A 20,658-nucleotide genomic window follows, 5' to 3' on the forward strand; every position below is an offset into this window, starting at 1 on the left:
GTGACAGCCAGGCGAGCGTCGAAGAGCTATTTTTTAATAACGATGGTTGCTTTGAGCGAGGCTTGGGCGAAAGCCGCCACCTCGCGCCGGAGCAACAGCGTGTTGCCGGAGCTAATCGCGGAGGCCACGCATTACTGAACTCTACCACTTCCAGACGGCGACTGTACCCCGCAAACTAAGACCACTGTGAGAGGAAAGTGGGAGACATAAAAGACGCATTTGTGGAACCTCTTTCATGCATTCTACGACAACGCAGTGGGTTAAGCGCCCGCCAGGTATCGTTGCGGACTTTGAGGTCGTGGGTTCGACTGCCGTCAACTGAACTGTTTCTTCTAGTTTTTTTTTCATTCCCATCTGATCGCGACATTTTGCTTACGTAAATACGTCATCAAAGTCTTGGTGGACCCCGGCATAAAACACTTTCGCTTTAAAAAACTCGCAGGGTCTCTAATGCATGCACCTAAGAAGACTTGAAGGCGAAATCCGTCTTCTTTTTCTTCTTGGACGAGGACAGAGAGACATATGACACGGCGCTCGTGTATCCAATATCTTTCTGTCCTCGTCCACGTAGTTGGCTGGAATCCTGCAACCAATGAGCTCAGGCAAGCACAATTACTGCACCTCAAATGTTTATATGTGGTAACGTGCCACCGCGCGGCTCCTCCTCCCCACCTCTCTATGCTGTGGGATGCTATTTTTAGCTCGGCGAAAACTTCGCACGACGACATGAGAAACCTCACTCCCCTTTACAGCTCCGCTGTAAAGTGGAGTCTGAGCCTCAGAAGCGTTACGGTTTGTGTTTAGAAGGAAATGTAAACTATTCAATGATGATAACTGCTTGGTATGTGACATGCCAGAAGCGCGATATCATTTTGCGTTAGTTTTGGCCACCTTCGTTCTTTAACGTGCACCTAAATGTAAGCACGCGTTTGTTCTTTGTATTTCACCCCTATAAGATATGCGGCCGCGGCGCCATGGTCGGAAATCACTTAAATGATTCAGAGTATACAGAGAAATCCCGTTGATACGATTCTGCATAATACGTTTTTTTCGGCCTAACAGGTTTTTCTTTTTATTCCCGGCCAATGTCCTTCGAAAAAAAAAAAAATGCAGTCTTCATGCGCTTGATACGGTCACATTTTTGCCCGAAATTAGATAATGCGACCACGAAAGTGGGTCTTGACCGATATATCTAGAAATTCTGCGTTTATCTTTCGGTATACTAGCTCAAACCACGTTCCAACCAGCCACGATCTGCACGTTGCAGAGCCGACGACACATTAGAAGGCGGAGGGAGCCATGGCGACCGGTGTTCAACAGCAAGCGACGCACTCGAACGCGTGGACGCTCTTCGTAGCTTGTCGTGATTGCAGATAATAATAATATCTGGGGTTTTACACCCCAAAACCACGATATGATTATGAGGGACGCCGCAGTGCAGGACTCTGGAAATTTCGACCATCTGGTGTTCACTGACATCGCGCAACAAAACGAGCCTCTACCATTTCGCCTCCATCGAAATGCGACCGCCGCGGCTGGGATCGAACCGGAGACTTTCGGGTCAGCAGCCGAGAACCGTAACCACTGATCCACCTTGGCGGACCGCGATTGCAGAGGTCAATGCGCGAACCGCAGCTTCTTTCTTTACCTTTCGGAAGAATTTAGGCGTTGAAAAGAAGAAAGTGCAGCGCAAATTGACCAGCTGCTCGATAAATCCTGCGCAATAAATCCGCTCGTCCTGTGTTCTTCGTGGTCTTACGTGTCTTTCGCGCTTAGAGAAGTTATGTTTAATAAAAGTGAGTTGCTGACTGAGTATGCATATTTCTCGGTTCCCGAGATTCCACTGATTACTAACTCTACTATGGGGGAACTAATCAGTACGGAATTGACAAGAGGTCGTCCAACTTTTGGCGTCGGATAATGCGTTCGTACCAGAAGGGCCGGACTGCTACTGGAGACAACCGTATGGCGATGCTTAGTACAGGCGCATTCTTCTTACCAACAAGAGTGGCGCAAGTTTTTGCACTAATTGTTTACAAACAAGGAGTCAAAGCTATATACAGCAACATCATTTTAAGAGATCAGGAGATGATATCAGTAGACGAAGCACTGAACTATATAACAGGATTTCGAATATAACATTAAAGTCTGTTTTTAGCCTGAACATGACGGGTGAAAACTCACGGACTCCACCCGGATTAACCCGGAAGGCTCGCTAACGTTGGACGTCTTTCGGGACAAATGTTTCGGGAAAGTAAATTCAAGCACCAGCAAGGGCACTGTGAGAGTACAGGCTCATTCACCCGCATGCGACTAGCGCAGGTCGCGTGACCAAGTTAGCCGCAAAGCGACTGCTCTGGCTCAATCGCTCGATTATTCGTCGCAAACCTCTGAACCAATCACATGCGCAGGAACAGGACGCGGCTTATTTTGCGGAGCAATAGCAATGCGAGTGCACCGGAATTCTGTGAGGCGACAGGCATAAGTTGCACGCAGGTGTGAACGTCGGTCTCTTTGAGACGCTTTTTGGCCGCCACTCGCTGCAGGAATGAAACACAAAGAAGTTAGCGGTTAGCGGTTTGATGTTGCCCGTAATTTACGGGCAACATCTTCATTACGGGGGGACGTGTGGGGGTAGGAGACCGGAGACTAGTCAGCAAACCCTATAGCACGGCCGCTGGATAAAAACGCACTAGTAACCGAAACGCTCTAAAGAAAGAAAGAAAGAAAGAAAAGAAAGAAAGAAAGAAAGAAAGAAAGAAAGAAAGAAAGAAAGAAAGAAAGAAAGAAAGAAAGAAAGAAAGAAAGAAAGAAAGAAAGAAAGAAAGAAAGAAAGAAACCGCTTAATAATGCTCATCATTGTTCCACCTGTTATGTGACGCCGAGCTATTCGGTGGATTCTCCTGTCATCCTGTCCCAATAAAACGAATCGGCTTCCGATGCCATTGGTTATTCGACGCTCCGTGATGATGCCGTTTCATTGCAATCCTCGTCGCCAGACTCTTGCTGAAAGTAGTTACTAAATTACTAGATGGAAATAGTTACTAAATTACGTACAGTAACTAAATTACTTTTTCTGTAGTGAGTAACGTAACGAATTACCTTGGTGTGCTGAAAGAAAGGGGCGGGGGATTTTTAGGGCTCGTGTCTTTGTTTGACACAACGTTGTGTAATTTAGTAACGTAATGAGTCACTTCGGGCGAGTAATTTTAAGATAATTACTACTTTCCCAAGTACTTTTGACCAAAATATATAGCATCTCCGCTTCCTTTCTGGCATAGAAAATTGACCGACAAAGCAAAGAAAAGTAACAAATAACAAGGTAATCTGTCAATCCCCAAGCATGCACGGAGTAGGCAAGAAGAAGTGCTGAGAACGGCTCGCAACCGCTGCGTTTGACACCGACCCAGAAGCCGCGGCCACGTATGCGCGGCTCCTAAGATGCCGACGCACGCACGCTTTTGCCCCATGATCGCTGCGGTAAAAGCGTCAGCTCGGAGCGGAGGTGTACGCATTTTCTCTTTAATGAACATTTGTACGTGGGTAATTAGTGTCAGCGTTTCTTTCTTGTGTGCTTGTTTTTTTCGGAACGCCTTCCTCTCATCTACTCCAGAAGAAAGGGGCAGGGACACACAGGGACACACACACACACACACACACACACACACACACACACACACACACACACACACACACACACACACACACACACACACACACACACACACACACACACACACACACACACACACACACACACACACATGCACACACACAAACGCGCGCGCACGCGCACACAAAAGAAATGTTCAGCGCCACACAGGCAAAACGCAATGATACATACCCAAAGCAAGCTTTCGATGAAATGCCCATCGCAAGAGCCGTGGCAGCCGCTACCAGAGGCGTTGACTAACACTCCTAGGTCTAAGTGCACAGATATACCCCACAAAGTGGACGGGAGGATGACCGCCGCCGTAGCTCAATTGGTAGAACGTCGGACGCGTTCCTCGAAGGTTGCAGGTTCGGTACCTGCCGGCGGCAAGTTGTCTTTTCTTCCACTTTACTTTCATCACATTTACATTATGATTGCTATAAATAACATACCCTATACTTTCCTTTGCTTTCTTGTCTGTTAGTTCTAATTAATGTGTCTATCGAGTTATGTTACGTCACAATTTGTGGCGTCAAGGCAACGTCACATGGTCAGGATATCGCATGATGATGATTTTTTTACGTCACTCGTGTTGACGCCGCCGACTGTCACTTTCGACGTTTGATAAGGCATCTAAGGCTTTCGGCTTAATAGTCCATAAGAGAGTGCGGTCGCTCCAGTGCAGAGCGTAGCTCCCGGGAACGCACCGAGCGCATCGCTTCCTGCGGTCATGCGAGAGCGCCAGGCGAAAAAGATACCCGAGCAAGATCGAACGGGCGCACGTGGGAATCTGTTCCTACGGCAGTACGTAGGCGATGATAAGGTCCACGCATCGAGAGGTGAGAAGGAGGAGGAGGTGGGGCGAAACTCACACCCCTTGTACTCTCTCTTTTCTTTCTTCCTTCAGCCGAGAAAGAGAGAGAGTCCGCACACCTACTACCCACTGCGCCCATCTCTCCACGCGCAGACTAGCCGCTCCATCTCTCGGCTGATCGCTCCAGCGGTCTCGGTGCGTAGGAAGGAAGCGAATCGGCGGTGATTGCGTCATATGATCCTTCTGCGCGTTATTGTGTTGGTTTGTGTGTTGTTGTGTTTGCTTGTGCCTGGTGCCGTGCGTGTAGGTGTGTGTCGGGGAAGCGAAGCGCGTTGAACCGTATAAAAGAGAGAAAACGAGCTCCGCAGAAGCAAGGGGGGAGGGGGGGGGGGGCGAGTCGGTAAAGGTGATAACGAAATAACACACCAACAACGTCGGAAAACGAAGCACATAAACAAACAAACAAAAACGAGAAATAGAAACTGGGACATGCGATCGTGAAGGCGAGTGCTTCTTCAGACGAGAACTCGAAGGAAAAAAAAGAAAGAAAGACACGCGACTGAGGAAAACACGGGAGGTGGAAATATATACGTGAAGATGTTTCACAACACGGGAGGTTATCGAAAGTACGTTGCAGGTTTCTTTTTTCTTCGTTTATTTGTTTGTTCTTAACGGTCGGTCGCTGCACGGACGCTAAGATTCTTGGGTCAATCTCGGCCTCTTCGGGGACCCACTGTAAGCGAGGCATCGCTGGACGACTGAAGAGTGTGGGTTGATATCGGAGCGCCCCTTTCCGCCATCTTAGTGATGTTGATGCGGGTTTTTCTTTTGTCGCGTTTCGGGCGTAGCGAGACGAGAGATCCGTGAAACGAGACGCTGACAGCAAGACCCATCGAAAACGGTGTCCAGTCCGAGCCGAGGAGCTTGTACTAGAAAAGGAATGTGCGAACTGATAGTGAGTTGGGAGAAAAGTGAAAAAAAAAAATAAAGGAGAGATTGCATTGAAACAACGTCCCCCTGTGTATAAGTCAGACACGGATGCTAGAAGGAGTGTTCTTGTTGAAGTGTTTGGATCGCCGAGATTGCCAGGCAACCAGAGTGAGAGAAAGCGCTTCTAGTTGCCCGGAGGCGAACTCTTTGAGAGGTTAGGCTTATCGAGAATGTAATAAAACCCTGCTCGTGGAATTCAGAGGGGAAGAAGTGTTTACAAGCTGAGAAGACATGATAAGAATTTATTCTTTGTAATCTGTTCGCGTCTAAAGTTATATAACACCAGAAACACGAAGTGATGTCACAGTCTACACCCTCTGCTGCAGAAAATGATAGGGAAAAAAAAAAAACTCACAAGGTCCTCTGTGCATTCGCCTCACACGACTCGAATGCGAAAGCCATCTTCTTCGTTTTTTTTTCTCAGTTGATCTATTGATCCTCCCCACCTCCGAAAGCTTTGTGCACCTAACGTCGTTTTGCACAGCCTCCAAGATCGGAGGCATTGAAATCTCTTCTACACCTCGCCGGGTTTTTCCATTGCCTCCGAGATCGGCCCATCGAGCGACGATGCCATGTGATGGTGTCATCACGTGATTTTTTGCAACACTCTTGTTGACACCGCCACCGCCGATGGTCAATTATCGCGTTTGATGAGGCATCCTAAGGCTTTCTCCTAAAATATACATAACCAAGCGACCTAATATTAAAGGCCAACCACGGAGAGCCAAGCCGTATTGAGACGGCTCGGCTACTTCACAAAGGAATCAGCGAGAGTCAGAGCGGCGTGTAATAATAAAGAAGTGACACCGCCAGCTTGCGATCAGGCATCCGTGTCAGAGCGGCGCGTTTCGTAAGGCCGTGGGAATGTCAATAATATACCGTTGACGTGGTAGACTTTAGAGCTAGGCGCCCTGGAGGTACGGTGGTGCAGAGTACCTGAAAACACCGACAACCGTGGGTGACAATGTACGTAAAAGACAGGAGTAAAAAAGGCAGAAAGAAAAGAAAGAAATGGTATTTACGAGGGGTGGCGCGACACATTTAGATGCCTCTCTCTGTTTTTTTATTTGTCTAACCCTGCAGGCGCCAGTGAACAAGAGAAACAAAGACGGCTTAGGGGGCGCGTATGTAAAACGCACCGAAAGAGATAAGGTAATGTTATACAATAAAATAGAGAGATGACCTCTCTCAGAACTCCTCGTTCCTCCCTCCTCTCTTCTATTTGCTGATCTTATTTGATCGTTTCGTTTTTCTTCGCCCCAAACGCCCCTGAAAGAGATCCAACACTATTCAACCACCAGAGGCGCTACCGCGCGCGACGCGCTCTCTGAAACCAAACACAAAACAGGTGGGAGGAAGGCAGGAAGGTGCGAGCAAGACAGAGAGGCTCTCATGAAGTGAGTGAGAGAGAACGAAAGAGAGGAGAGAATAGCGTTCAAAATTTCTCTCTCCACGCGGAGTTGCGCGACTTGAGCGCCACCGCAGCGCACGACCGCCGCTGCAACCGCTGTGCGAGCATCAGAGTAGCGGCTGCTCTCGTAGTGGTTGCGAGTTGTGTTTCCTGTTTCCTACAGTGGTGCCACCGCGCGGCGTGTGCGCGCCGTCGTCTGCTATCGTCGTCTGCGAAGACGCGGCTGTGTGTTCGTGTGTGTTGTGCTTGGAAGGAGCGCTTGCTCGCAACAGGCCTGCGCTGCTCTCAGCTGTTTCTTTCACGTCGTCTTTTCATCAGACGGTGTTTGTCGCGGTACGCCCGTCGTTCCACATCGCCAACGATTGCCGCGGCACTACAGAAAACGTCCCGATCTCGGTCAATCGACGCACGGACGCCCCGTCCAGGTGTAGTGCGTTTTTCGTCGGTACTCCCCCAGGTGTACTGCGTTTTTCGTACGCGGGGGTACGCCGTCTGCTTGAAGCAGACGACGCGGAACGCAGACGACACGCTGCGGGTGTAGCAGAAGTAATCGCCCGTCTGTTCCGAGTAGGTGAGCGTGTTAGCAGACGTCGTCGGTGCGTTTTAACGGCCGCGGCGGCGGGGAGCCGCCGAACACCGATGCTGTTGCGGCTGCCTTTCGGTTCCGTGCCGAGAGACGACGAATCTATGCGTCCCGGCTGAAGTAACAGTAGTTATTGTTTCGCAGTGAATCGCTCGCCTGAAGGAGCGCGCGAGAAGATTCTTTCGTTTTGCGACGCAGCCTCCGAGAAGACACATCAACAAACATGCGCTTCACGCGGCTGGCTGCACAGCTGAGCGGCGGCGGCGTCACTCCGCAGCTGCCGTCGACTCGCATCGTGTTCGCCATTCTCATCGCGTCGTCGGTGTTTACTACAACGGTTGCGGATGATGACAGTGCGTCGTCTTCGTCGCTTCAACAACATCACGACGACTTGTCGTCGTGTCCTCCTGACGACCAGTGCGACACGAAGAAGTGGTGCTCGGCGATCGCCGCCGCCGGTGTCGTAGCAGACGACAAGAAGAGCGTAATAGACGACGAGTACGATCACGGAGTCAAGTGTTTGGACGAGCAAGTCGTGGATCGGTGCGGTTGCTGTCGGGAGTGTGTGCGCGGCTCGCCGGGCCTGCCTTGCGGCGGAATCCGGCGCCGTGGTGTGTGCGCGGCGCCCCTCGAATGCCTCGCCGACGTCGCCGTCGGCAGGATCGCCGAGCCCCACGAGGAAGGCACCTGTCACGGTAAGGAGGAGGGGCACGGCTGGCTTGGCGGCGCGCCGCCTGCCTGCCCGCTCTCTCTCTTCTCAACCTTTGTTTTTCTTTGCTTTGCCTTGCGCGATGGTCATCGGGTTTATTCTAGTCACACGGGTCTTCTTCTTACCTCCTCGGCGCCGTTGGTGTCTGCTACTTGGGAGGAGAGAAGGCTGCGTTGCATTCCCGGACGCGCGCAGTGCCTGCCGGCGCGGCGCGTTTTTTTCTAGCACGATGACAGACGGCGGCGCGTGATGCGAGGCGCCCGGACGCCTCGCAGCGAAACGGCCCGTGGTTATGAACTTCGCGCAGAACCATTGCGTTGAATATTCAAACAGTGTGACGTTGGTCCATCTGACCTTCTTAAACATCATAAATTAGTCTCGTTAGAGAGTGTCATCTCCTAAACGGCGCCTGCGTACCGTGCGTGGCAATGTAGACGATTTGGCCACTTCTTCAACCGTTCCCGCGTACCGCGCGCGGCATAGCAGACGATTCGATCATTCCTTCAACCGTGCTTGCGTACCGCGCGCGGCAAGGCAGACGACGCGATTATTTCTTCAACCTTGCCTGCGTACCGCGCGCGGCAAAGTAGAGGACGATCACTGGCCGGCGCAGAAGTTCCAACCGGTGCGTGTGCATTTTTGCAGCACCCGACGCAGTACAAGCAGACATTGCAAAACCAATAGCAGACGCGCTTACAAGCGATAAAAGAAACTCAGGTAGGTAGTTCGCTCGGACGTCTCTCGAACAAATTTCTTTTTTTTCACGCACGGTAGCAGCTTTATCTTGCCTTGGAACGGCTATCTGCGCAGAATGTTGCACTTAACTGCCTCGGATACAATTGACGGGAGGACATGTCACTGCCAATACACGGTCTACCCTTATCACGAGCCGCCTGTTTTTGCCTTGAAACATTGTCTTGTAGTAGGAACTCAAGTGCCAACACGCGAAACAGCCAATTATCTCCGACCGCGCCATTCATCCGGAGGGGGGAAGGTGCTCGTGAAGGTCACAAGCGTTTCATCGTTGCGTAATTTACGGTAGGTGCTAGTCTCACTCCGCGTAGGTGACAGAAAGTGCTGATGACTCATTGTTATCACCGTTGGTTTTGTTGGCAAGGGTGTCGGTATTAGTACCGGCTAACCCGACGGCTCGCGCACGCAAGTTCTTGCGTTCGTGCTCTCCTTGGGTGCGGCTGGCGACGAGGAGAAATCGGGTACAAATGAAAGCGGGGACCCAACGGCTAGGGGCTCCCGGCACTACAAATTTAGAAAGTTTTGGTGAGGGTTGTTAGATAGTTTTAGGTCCGGTTTAAGCTGTTAGAGCTTCTCCGAATAACAGCGTCTCCGGCCCCGTTTTTACCGAATTACCTCCTGCAATCGGCCAGGTTTACTCTAAGCATGGTATTCGGTACCGTTCTATATTATTGATCACGCTATCTCAGATATCGGAACAGTTTACCATCTTACTGCCTCCTGATCGGCCCGGTTCACTAAAATGACAGCCTCCGGGATTGGTCCGACTTTGAACTCACGATATTCCGGATCGGCCTACCTGACTGTTACATTGTCTCCGTGATCGGCCCAGTTTTGGTTACTCTCGGGATCTGTTCACTTACTTTCTTTTTTCTCACGACATCTGGGATCGTCTTACATGATTATCATGTACCCTCCGGGATCGGCCCAGTTAAGGTAGACTCTGGGATCGGTTCACTTCTTCCGCACTACATTACGGCATCGGCCTACTTGACTATTGAATTGCCCCCGGGACCAGTCCACTTGTTCGCACACGATATATATCGGGGAATCGGCCTACTTGACTGTTACGTAACCCTTGACTATTTCAGCACCCGCCACGGTGGTCTAGTGCTTATGGTGCTCTACTGTTGATCCGAAGGTCGCGGGATCGAATCCCGGCCGCGGAGGCCGCATTTTCGATGGAGGCGAGAATGCTTGAGGCCCGTGTGCTTAGATTTAGGCGCACGTTAAAGAACACCAGGTCGTCGAAATTTCCGGACCCCTCCACTACGGCGTCCCTCCTGATCATATCGTGGTTTATGGGACGTTAAACCCCAACGGTTATTATTATTATTATTATTATTGACTGTTTCATCAGCCTAAATTGATTCATTGTTTCCCTTAGTGTCACATCAAGAAACGGACGACGAACTCAGGTTTGTCGTTCTAAGCCAATCGGAGTTGGTAAGAAGATGGCTGAATTCGACAATGCCCAGGATAGTGTAGACCACGCGCATGGCGCGCTTCTTTTTGTCGGGCTGTCTCATTGTTCAGCCTCCTTTCGCTGTATTTGCTCTGCGGCAGGCCGCGTGTACAGTTTCAACACGCCGAGTGACGGCTGTCCTCTCCTCCTTCTCATCCCAACACCTCTCACCCGCTCTTGTCCCACGCAGATAGCGGCGAGACTGTTTGCGCGTTCGAGTGTCTGCAGCTCACTCTCTCTCTCTCCTTCGCCGGCACAGGTACACGCGCAAGGCATGCCGTTCTTTAGAAGGGTGCGAGAAACAGCGTCCGAGATAGCGAGGGCTAGATGCGTGAGGCCGAGTGATTCCTTATATGGCCGCCACGGGAGAACGTCGCAGTTGGCCTGCTGCGATAACAGACGAGCAGAAGGAAAGGGAAAGGGCCTGCCCGAAAGTCTCCCCGGGATTCACTTCATTCAACTCTAAGCTTTACTGTCCTTCTTTCGAAGCCAATCTCTAGGAACAGCGGGAACATTAATAAAAATGTTCATGTTCCGCGTATTTATATCAGGTGTTTATAACATGTTCCCACAAGAATAGAACCATGGCCACACACAGTTCGAGGCGCCTTAACAGATATGTGTATCCATCGCCCGCGGTTCTTCATAGAAGAACCACTGAAGCTTTCTTCCACATCCTTGGCGTCTAGACAGCTGCGAGCCACGCGGCCTGCGTGGATATGTGCTTTTCCAAGCCACTTTCTTTCTCTGTTTCTTCATCATCTCCCTTTTATCTCTGCTTCTTTACGTTTGCGTTTATTTCGCATGGCGTCTTACCCGGCTATCGTCAACGGCTATGCAATATAGTGCACGGATCGAGGAGGAAAGAATGCGGGTCCTCTGTTCCGCATCCAGCAGCGAGCACCCAGCACGAGACGTTTTCGCTGTAGGGTCCTAATGATTCGGCCTCTGCGCACTCGCAGCTCGAGGGATGTCACAGAATCGGGTGTCGAGTTCCGGAATGCGCGGAACGCACTGGGCCGGGCGACGTTGACCCATGTGTACAGCGGTACCGAACGATTCGTTCGCGTGTACTTATGGTGCGCGATCTGTGGGTATACGTAACTGGTAAGAACGGTTAATTACCACTGTTTATTCTTTTTGATCTGCTCGCTTGAAACTTTTGGACCGTTCGGCGCACATCCGTCGCTTCAATCACATTGAGGAGCACTTGACTCGGAGTCACGTGAGCTCAATCATATTAAGGCGAAAGCCTTAGATGCCTCGTCAAAACGCGAAAATTGACCGTCGGCGTCGACCGTCGTCCCGCTGCGTCGGCGTCAACACCAATAAAAATATCGTCATCCCGTGATGACGTCACATAACTTCAAATTTTGTGACGTCACCGTGGCATCATCATCAAGGTGGACCTATCACGGAGGCAGTGTAAAACCACGTTAGGCGCAGAAAGCTTTCGGTGGGGAAGAAGATCGTTTTCGCCTTCGAGTCATCTTAGGCGAATGAATGAGAGACCCTGTGAGCTTTTTTTTTTTTTTTTTCAACTGCTTACTTAAAACCGTTTGGATCGTTCGGTGCACACCGGTCACTTCAATCACATTAAGAGTCTTCATATCACTGAAGAGTCACGTGATCTCACTCGTATTAGTAAATTACCCCACAAACAAAGAGAAGACGCTTGATAATCGGCGCAGAAAAGTCGAGAAAAAAAAAAGAAAGGCTGATCCCGCAGGTACGTACCACCATAGGTCTGCAAACTCACTCATGAGTCAATTCACCCAGACACAGATCGAGCCGTGATTCCGAGTCTCAGTGAGTCCGGGTGAGTAATATTTTGTTGAGTTTGAGTCCGAGCGAGTCCGGCTCAGAAAAATTTTAGTGAGTCTCAGTCCGAGTGACTCCCGTTCGGGAAACTTTTGGCGAGGCTGAGTCCGAGTGAGCCCTAAGCGCGAAATAGATTTCATGAGTGAGTCTGAGTGAGCTCCATATCTTTTGCCGACCTAGGCGTACTACAAACTCTTCCAGTTGCGTAGGCCATCTCGCATTCCTTTGTTCGGTCCTGCCGATGGCGACGTAACAAATTTTGTGTCCCGCTGTACTTCTAAACAAAACTGCTTATTATCTCGGCCCACGAATTACGTATCGAAGGAGAAAAGGAGATTACTTTTAAGGATTCGTTTTTCTTTGTTAGACACAATATTAATGCGAACTAACAGACAATAATGCCAAGGAAAGTATAGGGGATGTTATGTGTAGTAATTAGAATATAAGCGTGAAGAAAGTAAAGTGGACGAAAAGATAACTTGCCGTCGGCAGGGACCGCACCTGCGACCTTCGAATAACTGCGTCCGATGCTCTACCGCTGAGCTACGGCGGCGGTCATCCTCCCGTTCACTTTATGGGGCATATATATATGTGTGCATTTAAACCTAGGAGTTTTCCAAGGAGAGTCCTTAGGCAGGCATCGCGGTGAAGGCTCGTAAAACTCTACATAATAGTCTCTGAGAGCCGGAACAGTAAGCATAGAAGCAAAAAAAAAAAAAAAACAACGTTTTACACAGTGATGGAGATCATTGCGCGGCTGATATCGCAAAAGGCTGATCGTGTTTCTCTGCTCCACTATAATACGGATGCAGTGCGTCGACGCTTCGCTTCGCTGCGCTTCAAGGAGCTGCACGCATGCTCGTCCGTCTCGCATGGGCAGCCACGCCGTTAAAAAAAAATAACAAAGTAAAATGAAAATCGATTTTTTATGTGCGCACTTACAGGGCTGCTGCTTTCCGTCGGCCACAGCAGAAGCGAGCGCAGTCCGGATGAGGCATTTTTCAACGAGTGAGCATTCTAAAACATAACAACGATTTGCAACACGTTACGCACACTGCAGCACTTGAAGGTGCAAAACCTGTGCTTGCACACTTGGTAGTGCGTTAAATTATAGTAAATTCGAAGGCCACGCGCTTCTTGCAAGACATAACGAGCCTCAGTGTGAGGGACACGCATTAAATTACCTTTACGTCCTCGGTCGATCTCTTTGTCCGTTTTATTAAGGATTCATTTGTGTTATTAGAACATTTTCCAGTGTTGCTGACTCGTTTGCTCATTTTACCCATTAGTAACGGGAAGACCCCCCATATAATCTGTCGACTAAGGGACCTCCCTCTGTGTGTTTGTACAATCCTTATTTGTAACCTTATTCTTATGCACTATGATAGAACTCTGAAGTAAAAAAAACATTTTCCTGTGATATATATATATATATATATATATATATATATATATATATATATATATATATATATATATATATATATATATATATATATATATATATATATATGCGATGTAATGCAAAACGTTCCTCCCAAAGTCTGTGTCTTTAAGTCCACTAGTTATCCTCAAGAAGCCATGGTGGCCAGACGACCACGGTTAACAAAGCTCCCGCACACAGTAGCGGCTTAGAATAATTTTTCACGAGAAACTATACAGGGCCTGAGCTTCGCGACTTCGACGATATGTCAAACGTCAGACAAATGTTGCAGAGCACCCAACAAAAATGCCGTTGTACGGACGCGTTCGTGTTCAAGGGAACAATGGCCTTTGGTAATTAATCAACGCATACAAGGAAAAATTACTTGTATAAAGCCGTTCGGGATCTGCGCTAGGTCAATACTGCGTTTTTTGTTTTGTTTTGTTTTTTTGCCGTATTCGTTGTCGGGACTCGGCTACACTAGAGTTAACTGCATATGGATCCTTTAGGAGCCATATATACTGAAGGAATCTAAAGGAGTCATATACATTAAATGAGTCTATAGGGGCCATATACACCATTACAGTAAATGAGCCTCAAGGAACGCAATAATATAGAGTAAATGAGTCTAAAGAAGTCATACAGAGAAAAGGAGTCTAGAGGAGCCGTATATATACAGTCATTACAGTAAATCAGTCTAAAGGAAGGTAATAATATAGAGTAAAGGAGTCTAAAGAAGCTATATACATAAAAGGAGCCGTATACAGCCATTAAAGTAAGGATGTCTAAAGTAGGCAGCAATGTAGAGTAAAGGATTCTAAGGAGTCATACACAGGAAAGGCTCCTAAAGGAGCCAAACGCAGCCATTACAGTAAAGGAGTCTAAAAGAGACAGCTATACAGTGGAATCTCGTTGATACCCTTTTCACTAGAACCGGAAAATACAACGTTGTGGGATGCCGTGTCGATGGAAGGACGCATCCCAGCATAAAACGTAACAGCTGTTTATTAACGGAGTAGCCGCAGCGGGACGAGCATACCGACGCTGCGCTCAGTCGGGTAGCGAAGGAATGATGACTTCCGAGCTTGGCAGCTTGGTTTTAAAGCCACCGTAGGTGACGTAAGCCTCCGGTGACGCTGCGGTGGCGCTGTCCCTTATCAGAGGCGCGGTGTAGCATGAAGCCGTGTCACGCTGGGCTAGATAGTGACGAGGCGGAGGCTGCGCCGGTTTGTGCGCAGTGTGTTGCCACAACGTGTTATCGCAAAAAAAAAAAAAGAAATCGTATTAACCAAACAGGTTTAAAAAAAACGAGGAAAATATAGATACTGCGTCAGCAACTCACTTTTATTGGGAGCAACGTTGAAGTAGCTAGTCAGTTTGCGCCGCACTGTCTTCTTTTCATTTTGGGACGCAGCGGCCGCGAGTGGCAGCGATCTTTTCGCCACAAAACGCACGCTTCTGCGGCCTCAGCGACTCTGCAACGTGCAGATCGTGGCATGTTGAAACGCCGTTTGAGCTAGTATACCAAAGAATAAATGTTGGATACCTAGATATACCGGTGAAGATCCACTTTCGCGGTCATATTATCCAATTTTGAGCAAAAAAGTGATAGTATTAAACGCGCGAAATTGCATAATTTCCAAGGGACTTCGACCGGCGATGTATTAGGCCGAAAAACGTACCATGCAGAATCGTATCAACGAGATTCGACTGAATAAAGAAGTCCAAACGAGCCATATACAGTAAAGAAGCCATATACAGCCATTGCAGTAAAGGAGTCATGTACAGTAATAAGTAATACAGTAACGGAGTCTGAAGGAGCCGTATACAGAAAAGGAGCCTAAAGGAGCCCCATACAGCAGTTCTAGGCTACACGGGGATGTGGCGCCATCTATGGGGCATCCTGCTGTTATTCCATGGGAAATGAACGGGAAGAAAATCCTATCTGGCGAACAAAACTAGTCATGAATGAAAACTTACCCACGGATCTGTGCAGAAGAGACCTTCTGGAAAATTCTTGGGAAATTCCAGTAGCATGGCACGAAGCACTCGGTTCGCGGTACACTTTAATATCTTACAATGCGTTCCATGAGGCTCTTACAAACGGTGACGTCATTCATTCATACATGCATAATATGTAGATACATATCGTCAATCACAATCAAAATTTTCATACGAGGGCTAAAAGTGAAACAATTCCATGAAGTGCAAAAGAAAAACGAATGATGGCACTGTGTAACGTAACAGGTGGACAAACCAGGATCAGAAGTTGCAAAAACTAATACCGTGAGTAACTCAGTAAGAAACTCGCAGATGGGGATTTAAATGCCACAGGTTAAAGCAAGGCAAAATGTAATGCGATTTGATGATACAGAACATGCGGTACAGATAGCTCATTTGGAATGGTAACGCTGGAGGTCAGCATTAGCAGTAGCCCCAATATGAAGTGGTTCTTGACCAAGGCGGCGCTGTTTCCTGCAACCTATGGTGCCTGTATATGACTCTTAGGAGTCATGCATGTTAAGTATGTGTGATTCCTAGAAGCGATACATGTCACCTATGTGGCTCCTAGCATCCAAATATGTTCCCTACATGGCTCCTATGTGCCATATATGTTAGGGTATGTGGCTCCCAGCAGCCATACGTGTTACCTATATGGCATTGGTGAAACAAGAAACCCCAACACTTGTCCTCACGAGTTTAGAGTGCGCCGAATCAAATGGAAGTAATGGCTTGTTCGCCCTAGGTTCAAACATCGAGCATACGTGATTTCCCACGAACCGATGGCGCAGGTCGGAAAACCGAATGTTATTTTCTTCTGGATGCTCACGCCTATATGAATGCTCATGCCTTCTGGATGATCATGATGTTACTGTATAAATGAGCCGTATACAGTAATTTTACTGCAGAATTTCACTGTAACATTACTGCGGCCCTTGCGGTAGCACCACTATTTTACTTCTTCAAGAACCACTTCATATCCAATCAAGTGTTTGTGCTGTAGGGTCGGCGTACCAGCATAAACATTTCCTTTAGAATAACAACTTAGAATAACAGAATAACTATGTTATTCTAAGCTTTACTGCTACTACTCTGAGTCCTTTTCCATGTTCGCCTACTTATCTGAACAATCCTGCTTCCAAGACATCGTATTTAGAACATTAAAATGTCCTGCCAACCTACGCGCTTCGCGGAGTGATACTGGAATTTGCAAGAGGCTGTCGCGGCCGTTTGTTGCGCGGACATTGTGCATCTTCAGAGAAAAGACAGAGAGCAGCGTGGATGTTGTTTTTTTTTTTTCGTCGTGGCGGCCCTTTCCTCCTCTCCACTCGGCCGTCGGCGGCGTCCCCCTTTCGCTCGTTTTGTTTACGCTTCCTTCCTTCCCTTTCCGCAAGCTTGCGGGGCACTTGCGCGCGGCTTCGATGACGTCATGCATGGCATCATCGGTTCGGAGTGCGGAGGAAACAAAAATATATATGCGGCAAAAGACAAGACACCAAAGAACGCCGGTCATCCGCAAGCCGTGCCGCCGCTGTTTGTGCGCCAGCGGTGCTGCCGTCGCCTTGGAAGAGACGCATACTTCGCGCTAAGGAATGCGATTGCGCGAGCCAGGAGGGGAGAGAGAGAAATGTTTTAATGAAAAGCTGGAGATGTTAGCCTGGCTATTCGCCTGACATGCTACTCCAGGTGCTGGGTGATGATTACGATATATACACTGATATCCACATAAAACACACACACGCACACACGCACGCACGCACGCACGCACACACACACACACACACGCACGCACGCACACACACACACACACACACACACACACACACACACACACACACACACACACACACACACACACACAAGCTACACGTATGTTTACAAAATTTCGTTCAGGCTCGTCGTGGCCCTAAAGAAGCCAGGAGGAGTAAAGAGGCTCCCGTCTAATTTCCATTTTTCCCCCCTCCAACTGTTTGAGAAACACAATAACGATAACTTTCTAACCGATAATCGCGAAATCATAACATTAATGATTGTTGGGACTTTACGTGCCAAAAACCACGATATGATTACGAGGCACTCCGTATAGTGGAGGGCTCCGGAAATTCCGACCGCCCGAGGTTCTGTAACGTGCGCTTAAATCTAAGTGTACAGACACCTACCATTTCGCCCACATCGATATGCGGCCGTCGTGGCCTGGATTCGATCACGCGACCTTCGGGTCAGCATCCGAGCACCGTAAACACTGTACCACCGCTGCAGACTGTCTCTTAACCTTATGCATATCGTTAATGCGATGTCGTTCAGCGTCTGTGTCGCTCCCCATTGCAACACTACTACCATATATTATGACTCGCCCTCCTGCAATGCCCATTGACGACGAAGTGACATCGCGTTCAGTAATATACGCAGTCATCGTTAATTAGACAAACAGGCGTGAAATTGTTCCTTTCCATCGCTAGTATAGCGGAACGCTGCCACCGCCGTGTCGTATCGAACCCGCGACATCGGTGCCAGCGACAGCACTAGGAAGAGGGGGCGGAAAAAGCGCCCGAGGAAAGCAAGATGCGTGTACCGTCCGCGTGTGCATACAGTTTGCCCTCAATCGGGCCGCCGTCGGCGGCGGCGGTCCTTGACACAGAATACACTTCTTTGTTAAGTCCCTGAAAACAAACAAAACAAAGCCAGGAAGAAAAATGCGTGACAGGTTGAGACGTTATTGTCCTCCATCTATCTCAGACCTTGTGCATACAAGCCTTTGAAACATACACGCTTATACTGTTGAAATCGTTTCCGAAAACAATCGCTATGCCTTTGTCAATGAGCTCATATCCCGGATGCTTACTGACACGCAATATGCGTTTGACGACCTCTATCACTCTACCTTGTATTTAATTTAAATCTTGTATTTGGACGCCTCAATCTTGTATTTGTAATCCTGTGTTTCGTGAATGTAAGTCTTTGTTTATTTTGTTGTGTTTTTTACGTGCAGTTCTGCGTATAACAGTCCCTCACTGCCTTCTTATGAAAAGTCTTCTTGAAAAGAGAAATCCATCGTTCTGGCTTAAAGGGACACTAAAGGCAAATAACAATTTATGTCAGAGTGAAAGCCCAATGTATGACAACTTCTAAAACGGCAATATTATCAACAGCAGTGCCCTACTTACCGAGAAATTAAGCTAAATGTATCACATGATGAGCGCCACGAGTGGGACATTTTCGAAGTGATCCCGATGACGTAGGGAAGCCGGCCTACAATAAATCACTAGTAATCAAACTAGCAGCAGTAAAAAAAGAACATTCCGAGCATCAAAAGACGTAATAAAACGCTGTTTGTTCGTTTCCGCTTGATTCATGGAAAACAAAGCCTCCGTGGAGTTGCCATGGGGAACGGCGCGCGTGGTTCACAGGTTCCGTTTTCGCCGAACTGTGCCTCGCCCGTCTCAGTGGTAGTTTCGGGATCGCGTACTGCCGTGCGTGTTTTGCGCGCTCGTGAAAGTCGCTCTGACAGAAAGTTCGACAAAATTCCGCATGCGTGTGATATTGCCGGATGCCCGAATGGTGCACAACGCCAGTGCTGCAGCAAGGAAACCGGTGCGTCTTTTCACTGGGTGCCGCGGAATGAACCCTTACGCTCGAAGTGGCTTAGTGTCATGCCATTGCGCCAGTGTGCTAAACAGTCAAAACCTCTGCGTGTGTGCTCGCTGCACTTTCGTACTGAGGATTACGAGACCAACCGCAACTTGGTGACGGCTTTGAATGTGCCCATCCGAGCAAGTCTTTGCCGCAGCGCCTTTGTTGCTACTGTGGGTCCCGCTACTTCCGCTCGGCTGCTACTAGTGTCGGCGGCCGCGCAGTAAAAGCGGGCAACGTTGGGCACGGCAGCAGTGACGTATGAGAGTCGTATTTTCAGGCGGGAGATTTGAAACGGGCTAACGCGATGCGGACCACTAAAAACGTGATTTTATTTCAAAATAAGCACTTCCTTGGCACAAAAGCAGCGCTACGAGGTTTCTGGACCGCTATTTCAACAATCAACGTCGACTTAATATTTGCCTTTAGTGTCCCTTTAAGTTAAGAGCTATATTGGATACACATGATATCGTATCATAACTTCACTTAAGATGAGGATCGATTCACTGCCAAGATTATTAATAAAAAATTAATTGACTGAGTTCACTTTTTCGACCCCCTATGCAAGGCCTGTTAAAGGGCCTTTAGGGTACGTGAGTAAAAAGAAATACACATCTGCAGACAAACACAAACGTGTGCACAAAACGACTACGTCAAAACTTGGAGGACGCTTGAGCTTCCCCTTCAAGAGTTAGAACGCGATAGCGTAATCAGGCCCCGTGCGCATCGCCTTCTCAATTGCTAGCCTATAGCTTCGATTCTCGGTGCATGCCTCAACAGTGCCACAAGGAAACGAACGTCTGTGCGCGTAACACTGGCCGTTTCAAACTATTCTAGAATGCCTACTGCAAGTACAGTTGTTAAGTGCCCATTGCGCCATAACTCTTCATTTTGCGAATCAGCGAAAGGCCCACTACGCGTCCGTAGGGCAACACGCGAACCTACGCAGCTGCTCACTTTGCTGATGCTTTTGTAGCTGATGATGATATATATCTCTGAACGCTTTGTAATGGGTGAGCCTTTAAAACACCCACTCGTTGCGCAATTTACATGTTTGGACGCCTGGCGCGATTCTACGCTTCTGCCACGCAATATTACATGGGTTAAGGAGACTCCTTCCGCTACATGGCATTAATATAGGGTTTTTTTCCGAAGCAGTTTCAAGCAGTATCGTCGCTCTGTGGTAGAACGCCTGCTTGTCACGCAGACGGCCTGGGTTCGATTCTCACTCGAACAGCAGTTTTTATTTATTTATTTATTTATTTATTTATTTATTTATTTATTTATTTATTTATTTATTTATTTATTTATTTGCATCTTTCTCCAATTCTCGCTCACGGGCAACGCTGATTTCTCGCACACCACCAACGACGCCGCCGCCGCCGACACCGACGCCGGAATTTCTG

The 20,658-nt window shown here is 48.4% G+C and overlaps 1 protein-coding gene across 5 annotated transcripts in view; it reads left to right on the top strand.

Moving 5' to 3' along the window:
• Window positions 1-20,658, top strand: part of LOC119374688 (cysteine-rich motor neuron 1 protein) — a 444,084-nt gene that overhangs the window by 273,196 nt on the left and 150,230 nt on the right. For 3 of the 5 annotated variants that reach the window (XM_049420441.1, XM_049420442.1, XM_049420443.1), the window contains exon 2: window positions 7,657-8,145. In XM_049420441.1, coding sequence (XP_049276398.1) covers window positions 7,674-8,145 — 472 coding nt within the window. In that variant the 5' untranslated portion in view covers window positions 7,657-7,673. Of the gene's footprint in view, window positions 1-6,984; window positions 8,146-20,658 lie in introns of those variants that run through there. The other 2 variants (XM_037644861.2, XM_037644863.2) reach the window with 2 other exon arrangements.

Source organism: Rhipicephalus sanguineus, chromosome 11, assembly GCF_013339695.2.
Source record: "Rhipicephalus sanguineus isolate Rsan-2018 chromosome 11, BIME_Rsan_1.4, whole genome shotgun sequence".
Lineage (NCBI taxonomy): Eukaryota > Metazoa > Arthropoda > Arachnida > Ixodida > Ixodidae > Rhipicephalus > Rhipicephalus sanguineus.